This window comes from Cydia pomonella, chromosome 17 (assembly GCF_033807575.1).
Source record: "Cydia pomonella isolate Wapato2018A chromosome 17, ilCydPomo1, whole genome shotgun sequence".
In the NCBI taxonomy this organism is placed as follows: Eukaryota; Metazoa; Arthropoda; class Insecta; order Lepidoptera; family Tortricidae; genus Cydia; species Cydia pomonella.
Genome location: NC_084719.1, coordinates 9,787,628 through 9,811,261, shown reverse-complemented (window position 1 = coordinate 9,811,261; position 23,634 = coordinate 9,787,628). Strand labels below are relative to the sequence as shown.

The 23,634-nt window shown below is 39.3% G+C and overlaps 3 protein-coding genes across 7 annotated transcripts in view; 1 reads left to right on the top strand and 2 right to left on the bottom strand.

Annotated features, from left to right (window-relative positions):
* LOC133526826 (unconventional myosin-IXAa-like) overlaps positions 1-6,318 on the top strand; it is a 57,960-nt gene extending 51,642 nt beyond the window's left edge. The window contains exon 35 of the mRNA XM_061863625.1: positions 2,308-6,318. Coding sequence (XP_061719609.1) covers positions 2,308-2,449 — 142 coding nt within the window. The 3' untranslated portion in view covers positions 2,450-6,318. The remainder of the gene's footprint in view (positions 1-2,307) is intronic.
* Positions 6,303-8,954, bottom strand: LOC133526812 (uncharacterized). Its single transcript, XM_061863605.1, has 2 exons — positions 7,700-8,954; positions 6,303-6,875 (listed from the first exon to the last, which is right to left on the bottom strand). The coding sequence occupies exons 1-2, from the start codon at positions 8,755-8,757 to the stop codon at positions 6,350-6,352; spliced, it is 1,584 nt and encodes a 527-aa protein (XP_061719589.1). The 5' UTR covers positions 8,758-8,954; the 3' UTR covers positions 6,303-6,349.
* A 973-nt stretch (positions 8,955-9,927) lies between these two features.
* LOC133526806 (phospholipid-transporting ATPase ID) overlaps positions 9,928-23,634 on the bottom strand; it is a 100,563-nt gene continuing 86,856 nt past the window's right edge. For 4 of the 5 annotated variants that reach the window (XM_061863597.1, XM_061863596.1, XM_061863593.1 and 1 more), the window contains 14 exons: positions 23,235-23,345; positions 22,172-22,345; positions 21,710-21,881; positions 21,129-21,233; positions 20,795-20,947; positions 19,034-19,190; positions 16,170-16,304; positions 15,643-15,794; positions 14,789-15,012; positions 14,315-14,540; positions 12,837-12,940; positions 12,350-12,523; positions 11,725-11,904; positions 9,928-11,311 (listed from right to left, as the gene is read on the bottom strand). In XM_061863597.1, the coding sequence (XP_061719581.1) occupies positions 11,042-11,311; positions 11,725-11,904; positions 12,350-12,523; positions 12,837-12,940; positions 14,315-14,540; positions 14,789-15,012; positions 15,643-15,794; positions 16,170-16,304; positions 19,034-19,190; positions 20,795-20,947; positions 21,129-21,233; positions 21,710-21,881; positions 22,172-22,345; positions 23,235-23,345 (2,337 nt within the window). In that variant the 3' untranslated portion in view covers positions 9,928-11,041. The remainder of the gene's footprint in view (positions 11,312-11,724; positions 11,905-12,349; positions 12,524-12,836; positions 12,941-14,314; positions 14,541-14,788; positions 15,013-15,642; positions 15,795-16,169; positions 16,305-19,033; positions 19,191-20,794; positions 20,948-21,128; positions 21,234-21,709; positions 21,882-22,171; positions 22,346-23,234; positions 23,346-23,634) is intronic. The other variant, XM_061863594.1, reaches the window with a different exon arrangement.

The following is a 23,634-nucleotide window of genomic DNA, read 5'->3' as shown; positions in this document are numbered from 1 at the left end:
CTATTTTTTATACGTTTATCGTACTAGCGTTTATGTATACTATGCGATTAATCTGCCGGATGCCTTATACAATGAAATGCGTGTGATTGTAATTAATGATGTCGCCTCTAAGCCCGTGTCGCTTCGTGTCGCCGTTTCTTGCATGACAGCTCCGACTATGAGCCGTACTGCTGCCGCCTTAAAAGCTTTTAAATCGTACTAAAGCCTTATCTTATAAAACAAAATCTAGACCATTTTATGGGCTTTAAAGTGATGCCTACTTTAAAATATCAAACGCAAATATAGATACATATTACACATTGATTAATTGGCTTTTACTTTCCTACACGTAAAAGGTCCAAATGCAAATGTACGAAAAGTGATTGATTGTAAAAAAGTTGTAAAGTCTAATAAACAACCTAGTGTCTAGAATTGAGAGTTCAAGTAGATGTCGCTGTACGGCACCATTGTTTTGTTTATGATAATGGACCAGTGCAGTGTTACAGACGGGGCCGTACAAAGCTATGCACATTAAATAGGGAGTATTACTGCAATATTCTACCGCCAGTGAGCAGCACTATCACATATTGTAAACCATAGAGTATCTTATACCTACTGTGCCATAAACAGTTTGTTGAGAAGTTTTCACTACAACATTGATGCATCAAGGTGGTTTGTTTTCAGAGGCCTACCGCGAAAGCGATAATCGAAATTTAGTTAAGTATCTGTCTCTTAATCGCTCGAATATGCAACAGTTATAAAGGCTAAAAATAACTAAATTTCGATTTTCGTGTTTCTCGGTAGGCCCTCAGTATGTGCTAAAGGCGCCCCCTACGCAGAGTTTTGCGTAATATTGCGTATTTTGGGATAGAAGCACGAAATTTTCTTATATTTTACAACCCTTCTACAATCAATAAAGCTTTAAATTGTAATTAATATAAGCAAATATAAGTAATCTTTTCTCGTATTTTTTCAGTTTGAGTTTATCATGCTTTTTCAGTCAACTTCAATATCCAATTGTATTAAACAGTGTATTTACTATCGTTTTCAAGTGTGCTAAATAAAAAGCAAAGTTATTGGACCATTCGTCTCAATATTAGAAATATCTTTACACACGTATCTTTTAAAACTTGGAAATGGCATACAAAATTTTATAAAGCGACACCTTTCCTAAATGCGACTAATTTCAGGACTATTTGGGAATGCGACCCCGAGCCTTCCCACGTGCTCGGCTCCACGTCTATCCCCGTCTGCTGTTACCGAAGATTGTCCTCGCAGGATTCCTCCGAGAGTCTAGTAGTCCGAAAGTCGCCCACCGAATATATCGACGAAGATTCCGAGTATCTAGTCGATCAGAAGTCGGCCAGTAAATATATTGACGAAGATACCGAGTGTCTAGTCGATCAGAAGTCAGCAACCGAATATATCGACGAAGGTTCCTCCGAGTAGACAGTCGGTCAGAAGACGGCGACAGGATACATCGACGAACTAACATAAACTATCTCATGTAATATCCCAATTGAATTTTACGCGGCGAGGCATTCACGGCATCTGAGGCTTTTTCTGATTGATCGTATACGTGCAGATTCGCTTGTACTTTTATCGTGTTACTTTTACCTATATGGAATTGTCAAATATATTATTTACATTAAGTAACTAATTTTATATTAAGGTAAAAACTTTCTCAGTCGATAGTTTACATCGTTTTAAATTATTGTTGTTAGTTATTTGAAACAGTTTTAATTAATGTCAATTTTTTCTTACTGTCGATACACTCATAGATTATTTACGCTGGTACCAGCGGCGATGAAGCGAGAAGCAACTATTTGCTCGTTCAAGCAATTAACGTGTAGATACCATGTACACAAAAAATAAAATCGCCCAAGTGCGAGTCGAACTCGCGCACGAAGGGTTCCGTACCGTACCAACAAAATCACGTTTGTTGTATGGGAGAATTCTTAAATATTTATTTTATTCTGTTTAGTATTTGTTGTTATGGCAGCAACAGAAATACATCATCAGTAAAAATTTCAACTGTTTAACTATCACAGTTCATGAGATACAGCCTGGTGACAGATGGACAGACGGACGAACAGACGAGTCTTAGTAATAGGGTCCCATATTACCCTTTCGGTAAACCCTAACACGTAAACCCTAACAATATGTAGGAATTATAATCGCTCATCACTAGATGTTTACACTGCCAGCGACTACTCTAGGGATACCGAATGCGAGACTCTACTCGCTGATCGCCGCCGGTCGGATTCCTGGCATACGTCAGGTGTATTACTGTTTGGTGAACGCACGGTAACTTGATCTTGCTTGCAGGGCGACGTCGGACGACGACCTGCTGTCCGCCACGGAGCAGGACGGCGAGTTCGGCAGCACGGACGACCTCAGCGGGCTGTCGGCGCGCTCGCAGCGCCTGCTGCACCGCCAGCTGTCCTCCGACGACCCCATCATGGTGTAGCGCGCCGGGCCCGCCCCACTCGGCGCGCTCGCAGCGCCTGCTGCACCGCCAGCTGTCCTCCGACGACCCCATCATGGTGTAGCGCGCCGGGCCCGCCCCACTCGGCGCGCTCGCAGCGCCTGCTGCACCGCCAGCTGTCCTCCGACGACCCCATCATGGTGTAGCGCGCCGGGCCCGCCCCACTCGGCGCGCTCGCAGCGCCTGCTGCACCGCCAGCTGTCCTCCGACGACCCCATCATGGTGTAGCGCGCCGGGCCCGCCCCACTCGGCGCGCTCGCAGCGCCTGCTGCACCGCCAGCTGTCCTCCGACGACCCCATCATGGTGTAGCGCGCCGGGCCCGCCCCACTCGGCGCCGGGGGCCTCTCGCCGAGAAGCGCTTTTATGACTAATTAATAATTACCTGTTGCTACACCAAGAGACGGGGCGGCCAGGTTACTATATTTAGAAAACTATGAAGAACGGCGGGACATTGACCTCTCTATTGTATTCAGGATGTACTTCTTAATGTCCGAAGACCTTAATGTCGTTACATTGCAATTACAAAAAAAAAACTGTTCATACTATTGGTTATTATTCCATAAACTGGAGTGACTTTACAGAAGACCGGAGTACTTAAATAGGAACGAATTAAATCTGCTTTAGGAAAAGTTTTTGAATCAATCGATTTGAATGAGCAGAAGTTTATTGGTAAATATTTACTTATACAGGTGCTGCTGCAAAAAAAAATTTGGGCTAATATTAATTGTCATAGTCACTCCAATTTATGGTACACGACTGTTCAAATTTGTGTCAAGCTCGATATAAGGATAACCCTAAAAAAAGGATCAGTCAGGAACTTGACAGTTTTCAAGCTACCCGTCATTAGAAACTTGTTTTTAGGGGCTTTATGGTGCGAAAAGCAATCTATTGTTTAGTTGTAGGGGTTGACGCCCAAAAGTGTACTATTTAAAATGAAGCCTATTAGGAGGTTGTGTACAAAACTCATCCGACCAGTTGCATCGATATTCTTGCCGTGGTACCTTACGCTATGGTAAGGAGATGTGTTAGTCATTAGTGTTGATGTTTACTCGTACGGTGAAATGTGATCATTGTGTCTTTATTACGTTAATGTTAAAAGGGCGTTCAGGTCCCGACGGACGCGCCATTTTCGGTTCCTCGGTTTGTTAGTATATTGACATCAGAATGTCTTCATGTTTGGTACTGTTATTCCTACAAGACGTTGATGTTTTTCTCGTTATTGAAGTTACTATATTCTTGCCAGTAGTCTAGCCACGAGCAGTCACCGCCGAAGGCAAACTAGACGAGTACTTAAATAGTTATAGTGATCTCATACAATGATTTAAAAGTGTATGGTAAGACTTTAACATTCCGTTATGCGTTGACCACACGCGAAACATTCCAAATTTCACATATTAGAGATTTGAGGCGAAATGTGTCCACATAACTGAAAGTGGAAGAAAACGAATTAATAGTTTGTCTCCGGCCAGCAGCGAACTGAGCTCTGCAGTGAACGTTCTTGAGTGATTCCTTGTTTTTTAGTTTGAAACTCATTCAGAATTTTATTATAGCGTCAGACCAAGATAACTCTGTAGCGTACTTTTTATAGCACAGACGTGCAAGTGTTATTTAAACGTCATAATTTCATAGAAGTTTGTTGTTTATAGTAACACTTTCACATTTATGCTATAAATATTGCTGCAGTTATCTTGGTCTGACTCTACATGCCTTGAGGGTTTTGTTTATCAAAATCATTACCAGATTTGAAGAACAAAACGCAGTAAAACAACAAATACATATAATAAAACTTAAAAAACTATTTATAAAACGCTGAGTTCAGTCGCGTTGTCGACTGCGCTCGTGTCGCTGCGACTGCAGTAGAAAGAGCTTACTCGGGACGGCGCGCACGTCCTCCCGCGCGTGTACAAATGATAATTATGAAAAGTATTTTTCATACAAACTTTATCTTTGCACCAACATTATATTTTAAGATATGTTTTCTGTCTGTACAGTCAGCGTCAAATACTTTGTAGCAGTCAAAGTGGCCAAATAGTTCGGTACACCATACTAAATATATGGTGTACCGAACTATTTGGCTACTTTGGTTGCTATAAAGTATTTGACGCTGACTGTACATATGTAAACGTTAACCAAATTAGCAATTTGGATTTATAGTTCGATACGAGTATGTTAAATTGAGATTTTTCATTATTTAGGTGATAGTATGTCGATTGTGATTTAAATTCCGTAATAGAAGAAACAACTATTTTTATCAATTGTAATCAGTCATTATATTTTTTTACTCTAGAACTTGTTTTAACTGTTCTGTTTTCATTTTTAAAATGATCATGCTTAATTTCCGCCATGACATACGCAGTCAGGTTGCCATATACGACTACACAAACAGATTACAATAACTAGTAAATGTACCTACTTCGCTTTATACTTTTAATTTCGCTTCGTTATCTAAAGACTGTCTATTAATAAGCTATTGAATTTATTATTAAGTCACAAATATTTTACCTGCTTTTTCTAATATTACTTAGTCAACTATTATACAACGAATATCTGAGAAATTTATCATTTAATTATATTTATATATTCATGTTGTACCTTTGACCAAGACGAGGTATGTCGCTCAATTATATTCAGGATGGCGCTTTCTATTAAGTTTAATTTGGATCCGTAATACAACGTTTATTATGCCATAATATCCGTGTAGAATCTCAAAAGGGCGATGACTTATTTAAGTTATTTGTAAATTAGTAGAAATTAATTATTCAGACGCTTGTTAAGTTAACAATCAAGTGCAAAGCATTGGGGTCCTGCGTTGCCAGGGCGACGCCGTCAAATTGCATATATATTCTGTGCCTTTTATATTTTGTGAGAATTGCAATTATTGGCGTGTTTTATTGTTGGTGCTCGCTGTGGTCGATACTCCCAGTAAAATTCTATTTTATCGCTACCCTGTTAAATGCATATTACGTTTAATTCGTATTTTGTAGAATTATCCAATTTTCAAACTACCTTGAGCAATGGGAACATACTCTACTCATAGGTCTTTTTAACATAAGTTATGAGTTTTGTATAGAATTATAACTGTATAATTAAAAACTATGGACACTTTAGAAGTGTATGTAAATTAAGTTTCTTTTAGCATTTTTTAATTATGTAAATATTTTTATTAGTTTTAAAACGATTTTAGCAAAGTACCACATTTTATCTAAGAAACTGCTAAAACTCTTTATTACGTAAACAATTTAATTTCTAAAAGTGCCTATCAATTTTATTGTTTCATATGTATATGCCCTTCAGGTGCCTATATAAAAAAATAGCAAAATGAAAATGTTATCAGTATGTAGTCATTAACAGATGTATTGAAAAGGCCTGCTCGGGGCGTTACGTCGTCGTTGACCCTGTTGCTATAATGTTACGTATGGCCTGTCGATGTCTACTACGAACTTATCAAGTACCTATCATGTCTAATGTAAATTTAAAACGCGCTTTGGCCAATTCTATTGTGACTATCGCTTGCGGCAAATAGCATTCTTTATATTTAAACAAATATTTGACATGATATTACTTTGATATTTTACCAATTACTAAATATTATGATCTAGAGACGTTTGTTTAGTATGATTAGTGTGCTAAGGACCAATACTATGCCGTTCAAGTTTTGTTAGATCATATTTCTGTATGCTATTTGACTGTGAACATCCTATGTAATTGTTAATCTTGTAATATACTAATAACATGTATATTGTTCAATTTATTGTTAGGGATCCTATAATGTGTCAATATATGGAAATGTAACCAAAATGTTATACTGTATACAAACTATGAAAAAAATAAAAATTGCTGTGGAATCAAATGTTTTATTCAGTATCCAAAATCACAAGGTTCTATTGTTTAGTACGTATTTGCCAAGGCAAAATTCCAACAGGACATAGGGACCAATTGTAATTTGAGGAAGCTCTTTGCCAAATACCTGTTTGAAATTCTTCTTCACGAACTGTTGTATTATCCAATATCTCTTCCTCACATATTTCCATACAGTCAGAGTCTGGATCCTGAGCTACTACTCTGCTAGTTTGACTTGATTGCAAGTCTTCAATGGTGTATACTTTAGTTGAATGTGCAAAACCAGACTCTGGAGTTGAGATTATTTTAGCTAACTTACAAATTTTTTCAATATTTATTTTGGGAACACTGGGGTCAACCAAATCAAGTAGGGGTTTTATAAAGTAAATCAGGTATGGGTTGTATGCTGATATGATAGGTTGAATGAATTTTATATCCATCCATTCGCTAGGAACACCTTTATGGAGGTCCAACAACAGTCCACTTTGTTTCTCATTCGGGAACCAATGTTTATATAAGAGTTTCAACTCTTTCCTCTTCTTATTTCTGGTTTGATCAGGATCGGATCTGAAAGAGAAAATAGCTTTATTAATTTTTAACAAGCAGAAACGTCTGAGAATGATGCTATTAAGCTAAGAATAAATTTAACACATTCACTGCCAGGAACCCACCTGGTGGGCACTCGTGAACTTGGTTCAGAACCCGCTGGGCGGGTTGTTTTGTACGTAGCTATAGACCACCGGTTTCTGGGGTAGTGCACCGTTTTTGTCTGGCAATGAATGTGTTAAAAGTGGAAAAATGACTGCCTTGGACGAGACTTGAACTCACCATCCAGAGGCCATGAGTTCAAGTCTCACCCAAGGCAGTAATTTTTCCACTTTTAAAAGAGAATAGCTTTGTTTTAAATTGTAAATATATAGTGAATTTTAGTGATGACTCTCTTGTATACATAATGTAATTACAACACTTTATATAACAAAACAAAATGAATTCATTTTGTTTCAATAAGACACAACTAGTACAGCGGTGGCAGCATGGTCCCATTTTTATCACTTTCGCACTTACATACTTGTTAGAATGTGACAGGCATGGTGACAAATGATAAAGACCATCTTAGGCCTACTGTGGGGCTATGATGGTCGGCTCTTTATCATTTGACATGTATAGTGATAGGAGATAAAAATGGAACCATGCTGCCACCGCTGCAGGGCTAAGATGGTAGGCTCTTTACCATTTGTCACCATGCCTGTCACGTTCTAACAAGTATGTAAGCGCGAAAGTGACGGGCATAGTGACAAGTGATAAAAGTGGAACCAGAATGCCACCGCAGGAAACCATGGATATTAAACATGATAAATTGATAATATTTCAAAATGAAAGAGTTTACTCACCCTTTTATTTTCTCACTGAATAACACAGATTTTTTCAGTGCTTGCAATATTTCTGAAACCCACAGAGCAGCAAGCTTGCGTATTTCACTGTCATTTTCTTCATTAGTAAATTTAATTAAATCTTGTACAAAGTCCATCAGCAAATCATTTGTTTGTAAGAATGTGAGCAATACTTCAAAACACTGAACATACTGAAAACTGAGCTTGCCTTTGACATAAAAATCAGTTTCACACAAATAATGTAACAGGTCCGAAGAAAGGAATAGTGAATCCTCACTAGTCAAAGCTTTGTTTACTAAAGCAGTTGTATTTCTAGATTTTAGCAGCCTCTTAGCATTGATATTTAGAGTGTTGACTAAAGATGCAATAGATACGGTTTTGAGGTTGGAAAAGTCCATATTATTAGCAAATAAATCCCTTGCATCATTTATTATTGCTTCCCTCATATCGTTGTCAGTAATGTCGCTTACATTCTTTATTTTACAACTGGGGCTCGCACATATGCTCAGTATGGTACAGAAATTAATTAGAATTGATATTTTATTTTCATCTGTACTATTTATTTCCGTATGGCCAGATACGAAATCTTTTATATATTCTCTATGTTTTGACCAATAATTATTGTTTAACCATTCTAGGCCTATTAATGATGCTTCTCTGAATATCTCAATTGATGGTAGAACATTATTATGTGCAGTGTCATGTCTCAAATCTATGATCCAATCTGGAACATCAGAAACTTTGGCCGCATGATGTAAACTCGTCCCTTTGGCTATTTCTGCATCAAGCATGTGATTCACAAACCGCATCATTGCTGTGGCATATGCCAAGCGAAGCAATTTTTCATTTCCTTGTGTAGAATCCTGAATGTGAACTTCCAGTAGACCTAGGGTAGACTCGATGCCAGCCGGAAGAGAGGGACATCTAGCTTTCCACACTAATAATATTTCAAGTGCTTCTTGTTTACTTTTTAACGAGGGCGAAGAATAAATCTTTTCATACACCTCAAACCACTCCTTACTATCAAACCAGGGTACAATTTGACAATACGGACTCATTTTTAATCTTATATTATATGTAATTATAAAAGAGAGCGCCTGTATATTATGGGCAATCCAGCATTCTGACTTTCTCTGAACATAGGTTTTGAGGTTATCTTTTCTTCATCTGTCAATATATTTTTTTTCGTCTTCTTTTTTTATATATCAAATAGGATATATAGAACACGTTCAGAAACCTTTGAGACAAAGAGTAATAGAGTCAGACCAAGATAAGTTGACAGCGATATTGACAGCCTAGATAATGCAAGTGTTATTTTAAACGTCAAACTTCTGAAACTTCTATGAAATTATGACGTTTACTTAACACTTGCACAGGCTGGGCTATCAAAATATTCAAAATAGCTGTCAACATAGATTGGTCTGTCTCTATATGATCACGCGCCATATTGCGGAATTGCATTGGAACTACATTTTTCATACTAAACTGAACTGTCACCCTATGCATGAGAATAACAGCGACCTCCTGACAATGATCATATATTTCTGGTCGAGCTTTATGATTAACCCTTTTCCAGGTATAGTACGATTTATCGACCACATACGCGCCAATAGAATTTCATCCTTAGCCATCGGATTTAAGGTTCAGATTAGATTGCACTTTCGGAAAACCTTGTAGATTGGCGAGGCTTGGAAAAGGGTTAATCGTTTCAGGGCTTTCAGGATACTTACTTCCTTTTCTCTTTGCTTTCAGGGCGATCGAACATTGATATAGAATACTTTGAAAATCAAATAGACCAAGATAAGTCCGCAGTTATTTTGATAGTCCAGACTGTGCAAGTGTTATTTTATACGTCAAACTTCTATGAAATTATGACGTATAAATAACACTTACACAGTGCGCTGTCAAATTCTTGCAGTTATCTTGGTCTGAATATTTGATGAGAACATCTAAATAAAATACTTTGTTATTGAATCAAAAATTGTCTGGTTAATTGTGATATCGTAAAACGAAACAAGTGTTCTAAAAGTTCATTTATTGCTCGGTGATGAACCTTCATGTAATCTTCATTTTACTATCCAATTGAATTGAATTAGGTAGATAGGCCAAGGAAATCTGTCAAATGTCGTTGGCCAAAGCCCATAGAAATCGCTTCATCTGTTTTGTTCAGTATTTCATGATTTGAGCCTCTAATATCCTAGGAATATGAGAAATGAAAACGCAGTTCATAAGAATTATATTTTTTTATTAAAAAATCGATTCCAAAGCAAATGTATGTTTCAATTCGCATGCAGTTAAAATGCAACATCCAAATTTATATGATATTAAGGCATGGGGCGCGCTCTCGCGCGTATTTCGGCGTTAACAGTTTCATTTTCGGCATCGATAAATCAACACGGCTCGGTTACTACTAGGTATAGGACGATCACTCGATCAGCTTAGTTTTCAACTGTACAGCTTATAAATACCTACTTCAATTGGTACTTTTTCAATATCGACCAAACAGCGAGTAATTAATTACACTTAGGCTACGACGTTGTTAGCATAACAATAACAAATTCATGTCTTAAATTTTAAATGAATGTGGCGTTTTCACTGCTCGCGGAATTGCACAGTTCAGTTTAAATGCACATTTTACTAAGTTTTCGGACACATAGACGACAATTAAATATCATTTGAAAATATTAAGCTCTTAAGGGAAATCAACAGACAAAACATGTAACAAAGTTCAATCAAATTAGTAGAAAACAACAAATTCAAAAAGAAAGAATAATAAGCCGATTCGAGGAATTATCATCGAGATTATAGAAGGTACCGTGACACTACAACTAATATTGTTCTAATTGCGAACGGTCACCGGGACCGGAACTAATGAAACGATACCGAACGATCGGGAGTGCTGCGGAACGGAACTAGGTCGTCTACCACGTAAACAAATAATTACGAAATACTACGCTTTCCGATATAAAAGAGTAATCTTAGCACGTACCATAATAAATATCTATCAATATATACTCTCGATCAACAAATATAATTTAATATAGGTAATAATATAATACGAATTTTAATTCTAGTAACGTTATCACAATATGAGTCGCGACGACATTATGCCGTCTATTTAAAAAATTATGGTTCGTTCGTAACCCTCTCAGTATTTACAAACTTTGCTCTCGTCTTTTTAAGGAAATCACGGCCCTCGGGCCGAATAAATATTAAAGTACAAAAGGGGCCCTCGGCCCCGAGATCGCACGGGTCACGTACGTGTACACGTACACGCACAAGTACAGTCCGCTCACACACACACGGGCACTAGCGAACTACAGTCCGGCGGGTCGGCGGCGCTCATAAGTCGACGGAGTCGAGGTCCTGCTTGGGCGCGCGCGGGCTGGGCGGCGTGCCGGGCGAGGCGGGCGAGGCGGAGGCGGAGGCGGAGGCGGAGGCGGGCGACGAGGCGGAGGCGGGCGACGAGGCGGAGGCGGGCGCCGGCTCGGGCGGCGTGCTGGGCCGCGCGCTGAACTTGCCGGGCAGCGCGGCCAGCGCGTGCAGCGCCGCGTCCGCGTGCGGGATGCGCCGCATGATCTTGCCCGACGTGATGAGACGCCCGAAGCCCTCCTGTACAATACATGTCCGTATTAGTAATGGTTCAAAAATGTATTCGCTCTGGTCCTGATATGAAGAGTTTTCATTGTATGTGTGTGATAGTGGTGCCAACCTAGCAACTATCTCGTTGCCAGGCTAGCACCGCTTTATTTTTCTCACTATTTGGTATTGATCATAATAACTGTATTATTTGACTTCTGTAAATAAGTTGTTATAGACACATATTTGTCACGTCGAGTGATCATAGCTATTATTTTTAGACGTGCATGTCGCACATAGCCAATTGCGACATATATTTTAGCGGCCGGTTGACATTTTTATTAAGTTTAGTTTGCGATCACAGTTTGAAATTGTTTAGCCCCGTGTACGTGTAGCTTATGGAATAAAGAGTATTAGTTAATATATGTTTGGCGGGGTGTCGGTACCTGGTGCGCGAAGGCGTACCCGGAGCGCATGGAGCGGCGCACGCGGCGCGCGGAGGGCGTGCGCGGCGCGGGCGCGGCCTCGCGCCAGCGCTGGCGCGCGCGCAGCCGCTCCGCCAGCGTGGGCCGCGTCACCGACCACGCCAGCCGCCACGACACCACCGGCACCATCAGGATTATCATCTGCGCGACCACACACACACCCGACTTAACCTTCCTCATATATCAGACTAAAAATGTATTCAGATGACAGATGCGACAAAAAGTGACGCGTCCATTTCGATTAAATTTTTCTACAAACGATAGTCGCTTGGTCAGGTGTCTTACGTGTCGGTATAACTCCACTTCACTCTCTCAGATACCGTGTAAGGGGTTTACCCCTCACATTACATGATCGAAAGAATCCGACAAACTAGCCTAAATTTATGTATCCAATGTGCATTGCGTCTCACTCTCTCATTAAGCAAAATGTGAGATGCAAATACATATTGAATCAAGAAATTGGACAGGTGGGGATATACCATCCTAATTAACTATTTTCATAAATTTCTGCACATTGTCCGCCAACATCGTATGAAAGACGAGTGTTTTATATAGAATATGTATGTAATAGTTGCACAATGCTCACAGTAAGCACGGCCGTGAACCAGAAGGTGGCCTGCGTGAGCGCGACGGTGAGCGAGCCCACGTAGGGCCCGCCGATGGCGTAGTTGTAGAAGTAGTCCAGCACGAAGTACGACACCAGCGAGCCCCAGATCGTCACGTGGTTGCACACCGTCCAGTACGTCGTGTCCAGGGCGATCTATGTCACAACTAAATTATTAAAACACCACAAGATAATCGCACACTAATCGACGTAGTTCCTAACAACTATTTTCATAAACTGTAATGATATTCGATAAAAAGTAATTCAAGTGACAGAAGAAAAATAGTATTTTATTTATTCCAGGCGGCGTTCCAGGTTCCATGACGTGGACTACAGATTACAGTCGCTTTCGCGAGATATGATGGCTACGCGAACTTTTGACATTGGGTATTCAGAAGGCCTTTAGGAACCCAACGAAAGATTCAAAAAGTTTATAATTTTATAATATGCTATAGGTAAGCCTTCTTACCTGTGTTGTGTTGTCTATGATTAGTATCGTCGCTACGACGCTGCCCAACAACATGTGGTCGGAGAGGATCTTGCCGTCGGGCGCCAGTCCATCCTTGTAAGTACCTACGGAGGCAAACCACTATTCAAATATATCTAATTAAAAAAACATTCTCTGTGTCACAATACCACACGTGAGTATGAATATTGTTCATTAATAGCCAAAGTGATGTCTATTCGACGGATACACGGAGCCCGTGAACATTGCGAAAGATTTTAACCAAGCATTTCTGAGGCCAAAGGAAGGAAAAAATGTTATATGAGTTTAGGTCAATTTCACAAAAAAAAATGTTTATATACAAGGTGCCCGTGAGCATTGCTAGACATTTTAACTGAGCATTATGGTAATATTTAGAAACTAAAATGTCATATAAAATTTTCTGGATTAGGCCTAGTTTCAGAGATAATTAAATGTTTTTCGAAATCATTCTTTCACCATAAGTCAGTACAAACACATTTTTACTGCGGTATTGCCACTTTGAGGTCTAGTCTGGACATACCTATCGATTAACATCGAAAAATTAAAAAAAAAATATTCGAGAGGCTATCCCCAAATAAAAAAAAAACTTTTTAGTTAATTTTAAGTTATGTGTTTATCAATAAAAAATACGTTTTATGTACAGGAGTGTTCAAAAAAAGGGGAAAAAAAAAACATTTTTTTTTTGTCGAATTTCACAAAAAGTCATATATAATTTTTGGCTTTTGTTACCGTCAGGAATGCACCGTTAAAATCTCTCGCAATGCTCACGGGCACCTTGTATATATACACCGTGTTTTTTTTGATTTGCGTTAATTTCGAGGGTGCATTCCTGAGCTTAAATTAAGTTACTTTCTCAAAGACACTGATATTCTAATTAACTCCATTTCGGAGATAATCAATCATTAATTTTTATCTTATTAGGCCCTTACGAGCGTGTACACTTGCCTTAGGGCCTGTTTACTTATTGATTAGTGTTTAGTGCGAGTTCATACATTTGCTACTAAACGTAAGTACTATCTCGGACGATCGATGTTCGAAATGACATTGATATGTCACAGTTTTCAATTGTTTGGTTGAGTTAAATGTAATGCCCATGTTACAACAACGCTATATGCAACATTTAGTTACTTTTTATAAAAATAAAAATAGTAAAAAAAAAAACAAAAAAAATTTTTTTTTTTTAAAATTTACTATGCCATTTAGTTTCCTCAAACGTACTTAGCGATACCCCGAAGTTAACCCAATTCAATAAAAACACGGTGTATATATATAGACAAATTCCAAACAAAGTTTTTAAGACATTTTAGTCTTGAAATATGATCAGGAATATAATTGTTAAAATCTCTCGCAATGCTCATGGGCACCATGGCTCTTTTTGTCTCCCCCTTCCTCTCCATTATTTCCAACTTTTAGAATTAACATACTTTGTTTGAAGTTTTATAGCCTTTCGAGACTCGTACCATAGGGGATAAGAAACAGCACGAGTGAGGTGAAGCAGCCGTGCAGCGTGGACTTGATGAACTCCGTCTTGTTGAACAGCTGGGAGGTGTGGCCGGGGACGTAGAGCTTGGGGAACTGCAGCGACGTGGCGTCCGACACGTCCTGCTCGAACACGCCCAGCGCCAGCACTGGCAGCGACGTGTAGAACAGGTTGTACACTGAGATGAACATCTCGTCGAAAACCGTCTGGAAATGAATACTTCGGTTACTAACGTTGTATTGTAAGCTGCTTAACCCTTTATACGACACACTTAGATGTTATACTTCAAAAATTACTATCGTGCATGTTACTTGCATGGGCTACTTGCGCAGTAACATAGAGCGCAAGGCTTACTTGCGTAGATGACCCGCGCTGGCACATGCTTTAGTAGATGAACCATAGTTTTTTATACAGTTGTTTACACGATAACGGATTAGGAGCTAAGCTAACTAACCTGAGCGCTGAACCCACAGAAGAACGCGAACCAGAAGTGGCACACGGTGAAGGCGAAGTTCTTGTAGAAGAAGTAGCGCAGGAACTTGCACATGCGGTAGTAGGACCAGCGGCCGTGCACGAGCAGCAGCCGCTGCAGGAAGCGGAACTGCGCGATGGAGTAGTCGGCCGCCAGCACGGCCTGCATGCCCTCCTGGCCGGAGATGCCCACGCCGATGTGCGCCGCTGAAACATTAACCCCCTTATTCATAAAACTTTATGGACCTGATTTAGTTAAATTATGTTTTATCCCGTTCTGACAAATACAGAAGTCAAAATGACAGATAAAGACAAACGATTCATAGCTAATTCCGGACAGTAACGCGTTTATGAATAACGCCATAAATGATTGTTAAGTTAATTTAAGGCCATGCGCTGCATTTAAGGGAGTATTCGTGTATTTTTAGTTTTCGATTCCTATCGTTTAATTCTGTCATTTGTCTTCTTATTGCAGTTGATGTCATACAATACAATACAATACAAGCCCCTGTGGTAACCACGAGTTGCTTTACAAGCTTTATCCAACCAGCTCTAGACGACTAGCGGTGGACTATTGTTCGTTTTTTTTTTTACATTAGGAAACAGGTAAACAATCCTGACATGTATTTTTATTGAAAAACGCTTTTTAAAAATCAGTAACTAATATATACTCACTTGTGAAAGCAAAATAATGTAAATGATCGTATAAGATTTCTAATTGTTACATATTTGCCATGATTTATTTTTTAAAGGCGTTTTTCAATAAAAAGACACGTCAAAATCACTTACCTTCTTTGTAATGCTACAAAAAACGGAATGGTCGGGGGGGGCACGCACCTTTGATCATGGACACGTCGTTGGCGCCGTCGCCGATGGCGAGCGTGACGGCGCGGCGCGCCTTCTTGATCAGCTCCACCACCATGGCCTTCTGCAGCGGCGTCACGCGGCAGCAGATCACCGAGCGGCAGTGCAACACCACCTCCAGAAACCTGTGCCACAAAAATCAATTTAACTTTATTGAACAATTTAACTTCTCTTAATTAGTTAAAATAATTAAAATGATTATTGCGCTAGTAGTAGACTGACGAACTAGTCTCCTTTTCTAGTGCTTGTAAGTTGTAAAACAAGTCGGCGACCGTTTTTAATAAGAGGTATTATTAAGAGTATTTCATTTGTATTGCAGTTACAATCTTTTAAGAAATTGAATCCTGGACTGCAACAGGCTTAAACAGGGTCCCTACAGACGGAGCTAAAACGCGCCATCAACGCGAACCGCGAACAGAACTAATAAATGGAGAAATGCCCTCACACACAAGCCGCGCGTAGTTCTACTATGTACACGAGTTGAACTTCGATGAACTCACTTCTCCTCGAGCTTGGGGTGTAGGCAGTGGACTAGAGAGTGTCCGTTGATGACGATGGCGAAGCCGTTGGTGTCGTCGTTGCCGTGCTCGTGCGAGTCGGCCGACGCCGGCCCGCCGCCCGCCGCGTACTCGTTGCTGCAATGCCATCGGTTACAACACTCTGCGTACGACACAGGGCAAGGGACTCGAGTAACTACGACCACTGATATAAGTTACGTCTCTGTACCTGTAACTTTTTAACCGACTTCAATTTCATAGAAGAAGAAGGTTCTGTATTCGGTTTGTGATTTTTTTTTACGCTATATTGTTCTCGCGTTCCTTCATTTTTTGAAAATCCGAATATTTACGTAAGGTAAAAGTACTAGTGCTCGACGCTGCACTAGTTACCGACATAGGCACTGTATGTCATAGGTTAAATTTGAACAACGAAGATTTTTCTGTATTCGAACTTAATCCTTGTCACTTTGACATAAAGTGCCCATGTCGAGTACTAGTGCAGCGTCGAGCACTAGTACTTCTACCTTACTTAAGTATGGAATTATATAGAATAGCATTAACTTTGAGCTGATTAAAAAAAAGTGAATTATCAAAGAACCATTTAAGAAAACGTCAGTCTTAAAACGTCGATCTGAAGGATTACAACGTGGTAACTTATAGAAGTGGTATTTAATACTTTGTAAACATTTAGAAGGGTCAGTCGCTCTATGGAAGATTTATATCCCATCAAAAACATACCAAATACTACAGTGGATAAATAATCATATTAAATCTTATGGATCTACAGTTTGCAAGTGGAAATCCCGAATTTTGGGTAAAAATATTTTTAGATATTCCCTCAGTTCGTTTTTATTCAATATACATAGAAGAATCTAATCAGAGGACTCATACTTTAAATAAACAACAATAGTAGGTGTTATATTACTCATATTCTATACCTGTCGCGTCGAATGATGGTCCCTACAACAGTGACAGCTCCTTCAATAATATTTGGGTGGGTTTAATTTAAAAATAATCTAAGAAATATGTTTTTACTATCTAAATGTTAAACTAAGTGCTAAACTCCCAAAAAATGTCTACAAACATTTTATGTGACAGTTACTCCATATAAAAATGATCATAGGGGCCAACATTCGACACATGAGATAATAATTGGCACAACTTGCGTTACTTAACAAAATGTCTAATAAAATGACAGGTCCAACTGTTTCATTTAGGCGGTACGCTACTGATACTACAATAATTTTACGGATGTATTTTGATGAAATTTTGTACATAATAATTAAGAAACTATTCTAGCTAATAATGACACCAATTTACTGAAGCGCCAATAGTAGCAACCATCAATATCACAGCGTAACGGTAAATAAAAATAAAATAAGCCAACACACGAATACATGATACACAGATATGCTACCACTGGACTTCACGTGATGCTCGACTATGGTTCTAAAAACAGCGTGTTAAGGTTGAATATTAATTGTGTTATTAGTATCTAAAGGTTTGTGTAGGTTAAATAGAAAGCCGTACAGGTTAAAGAGAAAAAGAGCACTCTTACTGGGAGTATGGGGCAAATAGGACAGACTGGACCGTGTCTCCGCTTGACCAACGCTCAAACTCAAACGAAACGTTTTCTGCCACGGAGTCTGAAGCTCTAAGTAAAAAAAAAAATGAAATGCAAATAAAGATAATATTCGTTTGTTTTGGAGCGGTCATCCAGGCGTCGGGGTCTTACAGAAAGGTGCTGCATGTCACATGGTTGAAGAAGGTTTAGTAGGATAGTGCTGGAAACATCATTAGTATTGTCAATTGAAAGTCCATCGCATGATATTTCATCGTTTCATTTTCAAATTGAATAATTATATACCTCACGGCATTAATTATCTTCAAAGTCAACTTTTTACAAAATACCACCTTAATTTGTTCGTTAAGGTAATATAATTGACAGGCATAAACGAAATACACATTACTGCCATAATATAACTAATACGAAGCTTTAAATTGTAACAAATATATAAATACAAGGCCCTTCTTTATTTTATAAGTATACATTTGAAGTCGTTCCATCTTGTCCATATTTTTTGTACATTGGCAATACTGTTCTACTCGAGTTCAATAACAGTTCTGAAACGAAAAACTTCCTTGATAACCAATCATGTTAAACGTTCTTCGGTTCAGAACTTTGTTAATTCTTGCCTTTATTTTACTATAGTAGCCAAGGGAAAAATATTCCTCTGGTGACGATTTTGCAGAAGTTTGTACATATAATTTTAGCTAAACACTGACACACAACGTGATTCAGATCATAGGGTATAATAAAGCGATGCTGTCAACTGATCTACAGAATGCATAGGTTATTAACTCACAAACACAACACCGATCGTGAATGGATTCGCAGAAACATTTCAAAGTTAACTAACTGTAATGGAATTTTGATTATATTTTAAATCGTATTGCTTATTGTCTTTATTACCCAATACATATTTACTACCTAAAACCGTGGTCTTACATGATACATTCTTAAAATAAAGACTTTGAGAAAAAGTGATCGCCTCATAAACACTGTAGCCTTACTCGTATTGTCAACGTCTGACAACCAAAATAACCACATGATGTACGGAGCCGTACAGTACCATATAGATCACCTGTCAGTATCCCGATATAGTATACTGCCATATGGATACTGCCAGTATCTCAGAGTTTACTCATGTTACAGAAGCCGGTAGGTATCAATGTAGGCACCGGGTAATTGAGTTAGCGAATCCATCCACAGGCAGGTGGGGCGGGACGACGAGGGAGCGGTGGCGGGTGGCGGGTGGCGGGATGACGCGGTAGCAGTGATAAGGTGTAGCTCTTGTTCTCTCTACCTGTGCTCATGCATGTTATGTTCCCACCTAAATGTGACGACGGAGACGGCGGGCGCGTTGAGCTTGACGCCGGCGGCGCGGCCGGGCGAGGCGCCGCCGACAGCGCCGCCGTTCAGCGCGCCCGCCGCCGAGCCGCCGCCGCTGCCCCCGCTGGTGCCTGCGGACAAACGTTCAACTATTACTTTACGCATCATAATTAGCTTCATGCATTATAGTATTTTATGCAAAAGTAAGGCACGAGATTGAAAAGCTTGATTATATACAATACTTTTTCTACGAGTCATCTAAAATAATACTTTTTTACTATACAACCTAAATAATTTATAAAAATTCTTAAGTATCTCCGTAGACAAAAATGTAGTACAAAAGACATAAACGCGCGACACAATCACCCTTTTATTCTTTTCTATGGGAGCGCGGTGGCACATGATTGGTAATTTTTTTTTTTATAGTTGGTTACAGTGTATCGAAATGAGTAGTTGATTTGGGAGCCCATAAATAAAAAATACGCAATTATAGTTTTGTATACGAAATCTTAATTCAACCGTTAGTCGTCGAGTTGAAAAATATTTTTACACAATTTTCAATGTCTTACCTGTAAAAAATTACAATATGGCGGACGAATGTTTAAAATGTCACCGTATTTAAGAATTGTTTCGTTTAGAATTTGGGTAAGAATATTGCAAACTCGAGTCGTTAATTCACTCCAGCCTACAAGTGTCATGAATTACTCTCGTTTGCAAAATTTCACTGAACACCCTCGCTGCACAATATACTATTGAAAATGATGGCAATCGATTTCGCATCCCGTGAAATTTAAAGGTTAATTGAAAATTGAAACCTAGAAAATTGCAATGTGAATGTGGAGCGCGTTCGCTGTGACGTCATCTCCCAGACGATTGCGCCAAAACATATCCAACTGAATTATGACAAATAAGTTATCCCACCAAAAACTCTTTATAATTTATTATATTTCTATAAGTGAGAACCTGTAATTGGCTCTGTAATTCTATTGGAAGTTCTAGATATATATAACGCTGTTGGTTTTCCTTAGACTAAAATAAAAAAAAATAAAAACGTTTTCATGTAAAATGTTGCCAAGACGAAACCATAAGGCTCGCATTGTCAAAAGGTTATCAGATTTCTTGTAGAGCCAAGCTTCTAAGTCTACAAGCCCTAACTTCACAAACTGCCCTTGCGCTTCACTTTGCTCGTCTTGGCGGAGGCACTAATTTACGCGTTAAAAATCCGTTTATATGTAGTTGTAACACATTTTTTCTCGTTATTATATAAAGAATCTGTTGTGTTTAATATACATTACTTTTTTTAAACGAATTATTTCGAATTCGAGTTCTAAAGTTCTTTACAAAAATGTTAAAAAAAATTGCGGATTTCACATTTCTAGATTAATTTCGTGTTGTTGAATATGTTTATCGAACAAAAAATTCAATATATGTTTTATGCATGTAGCCCATTATTTATTTCATTTACATTTCTGGGAAATTAGAAATTTACAAGACACTCATCGGTGTAATTTTTTCTACTAGGTATATCATCGTAAACCGATTTTCCGGGTAACGTCTCCGATTACGTTACCCGGATCAACGCGTAAGGTTTTTTTTATGGTGGAAGCAAACGAGCAGATCAATCGCCTGATGGGAAGCGAATACCGTCGCCGTTAGACACCCACAGCACTAGAGATGTGAAAGTGCGTTGTCGGCATTTAAGATGGGAGTACGGTTTTTTTCAGGATGTGCTCACCGGGCGGCAGGAAGGTGTTGACGACGCGGATGGAGTCGCGGCACTTGGCGAGCTGCCGCTCCACGTCGTCGTGCGCGACGCCGTCGATCACGAACACCTCCGCCATGTCGTCCGTCAGTAGCTGGCACGAGTACCCGATGTTTATCGCCGTCTCTGTTAAACGACCAAACAATCTATCGTTATTTAGGGCTTGTCCACAATGCACACTTGAGGTTAAAAAAAAACATGAACAGACGGGTGCGTTTCAGCGATTCGACAAAGAAGCGTGGTGTTGACAGTAAATTGTGGAATATAGAAAAATGCGTTGACTTTATTGATTAGGTATTGTTCGTACCTTGTTTGTCTCCAGTGAGCACCCAAATTTTGATGCCAGCCATGCTAAGATTTGCTATCGTTTCAGGTACTCCGTCTTGTAATTTGTCTTCAATTGCTGTAACACCTGAGGACAACAGAACATAAAATATTAATGTGAAATTCAGCAATTAATTAAGTTACACTTGGTACTCGTCAAACGGAACGGTGTCGGATGCTCATAAACTAGTTACAGAATTTGACAACTTTTAAAGTAAGCTTTCTTGTTGTCGCTTAATTGTTGTTCGCGTGTTAACGATAGGTTCTTGTTCGTACACTTGCACGATTGTTATAGGACTCTCGCCCGCGCAATTGAACAATTATTGTAGAGGTCTATCAATCTTAGCAATAACAGGTCGGTGAGGTCGGTCTCGATCTCCTCGTAGATGGCGTCGAGCTGCTCGTCCCGATTGTGTAAGGCGAACGCGGCGTTGTGCTGCTATCGCTTACCACTCCGAGAATTGCCGCTCGTCTAGCAGCCGCCACGCTAACGCCAGCGTGCGTAGACCCTCACCCGCGACTAAGTACAACTGTTGTAGAGGTCTGTCAACGTCGGCCACGTACCCAGCAGTAGCAGGTCGGTCTCGATCTCCTCGTAGATGGCGTCGAGCTGCTCGTCTCGGTCGTGTAAAGCGAGCGCCGCTGTGTGGTGCCGTCGCTTCCACTCCGCGAAGCCGCGCTCGTCTAGCGGCCGCCACGCTAACGCCAGCGTGCGTAGACCCTCGCCCGCGAATTTCTACAAGTGTTACAGGATGTATTAGTGCTAGTTCTTTTATTTAATATAAATATTACACTAAACAAAGTCATTGCGGCATTGTAAACGGCAGTTGGCCAATTGGTCCAACTCCATTATGGCAGACATCTATTTCTGATATAAATATTTTTCTGTTGTTTGTTTTTAACAGTAATTATCTATAGCAGTACTTCAAGTGTATCGAACGAGGGTACGCTCACTATCTGTATTCATTTTCTTCTATTAACAATAACACACAATTCATTTGATTTAACAAATAGAAGTGGACTTACATTTAAATGCTCCTGCGTCCTCGACTTCACTCCGTCTTGGTTTCCTTTTAACCTTTCATATATTACGTTATCAGCACCTTTTGTATATAACCTAATTTCACCATCCTTCCTCAATATCACGGACATTCTTTTCCTAACATTATTAAAATCTAATATACACAACAATTCATACACCTGGAACAAAAAATATTGATTAATTTCGAATTAAACTAGGACATTTAACTACGCAGAGGCTTTGATTGTAACTTAATTATACTAAACTACCAGTTAAAGACATTTGAATGACCTTGACAATAATATTAAACTTTAAAATAGTCATAGCCAGGCAATTTACTGAAATGTCAAACTCATTACATAAATGATCTATTTTCCGTTTTGTTTGAATATACCTGTACCTATTAACATTGGGACCGAATGAACTAGGCTTGTGGTAGTTACATGTACTAAAGTAAAAAAGACGCAATTCCCTCTGCTAGCTGTACTAGACCGAACTATTCCTTAATGCATCTGCTCTTAGTACATTTTAGTCGACTACACGCAAAACGAAACGGGAGCGAGGAGTGACACTGACACCAAAGCGATCCGAATCCGAGTGATCAGACCGAGCTGACGCCGAGCGCGTGCGAAGACGACCGAACGGCTCTCGGCTAATATGAGCCAGACAGCACATACCCGTCACTCCGTTGCAACTGCTTAGGTGCACTTTACAAAACGTCCGCACAAACCGTTCCGTTACATTATTATGCTCGTTTATCTCGGTGTACTGTACTAAAAGTTTAAAATTGTAATCTTAAAGAAAAAACAAAAAAAAAAACCAGACTGATTTTATGTAAAAAATGAAACTCTAGGTCTAAACTTAAGCAATTTTGTATAAGTACTGTTTGTAAACGACTGTATGTTTCTAAAAAAATATAATAATAAAAAAAAGACCGAAATAAGTAGTACACTTACTATGGAGCGGTCTTTTCAGTGAACGAGCACGCACAACTCTAAAATGAGCTCTCAGTCACAAAACAAACATGAGTTCTATACTATGGTATATAAAATGAAATGGTGTGCTTACCTCTGTCTTACCCATAACTTCTATAGTAATACTATTAGGCGCGCGTTCTCTGAACACGAAACCGAAATTCCTAGCGGCAGACACCAGCGCCGACTCGTCTGGTGATTGCGCCTGGAAATAAAGCGTTTCTTTAAAATTTCATGATTATCAAAAAAAATCGAAAGGATAATTATTGATTTAAATTTTTGTCAAGAGGATAAGGACGGTTAGTGTTAGTACTCAACCAAACGAGATAGATAATGGGGCAGAAACCGCGTAGTTTTTCTTCACACTTCAATGCATCTAAATGGCTAATTGCCAAGGTATGGTAAAAGATAAAAAAATACAAGATACAAGGTATGATAAAAGTCCACTGCTGACCATATTCCATCCTCATTGATCGCATAATTCAGGTATTAAC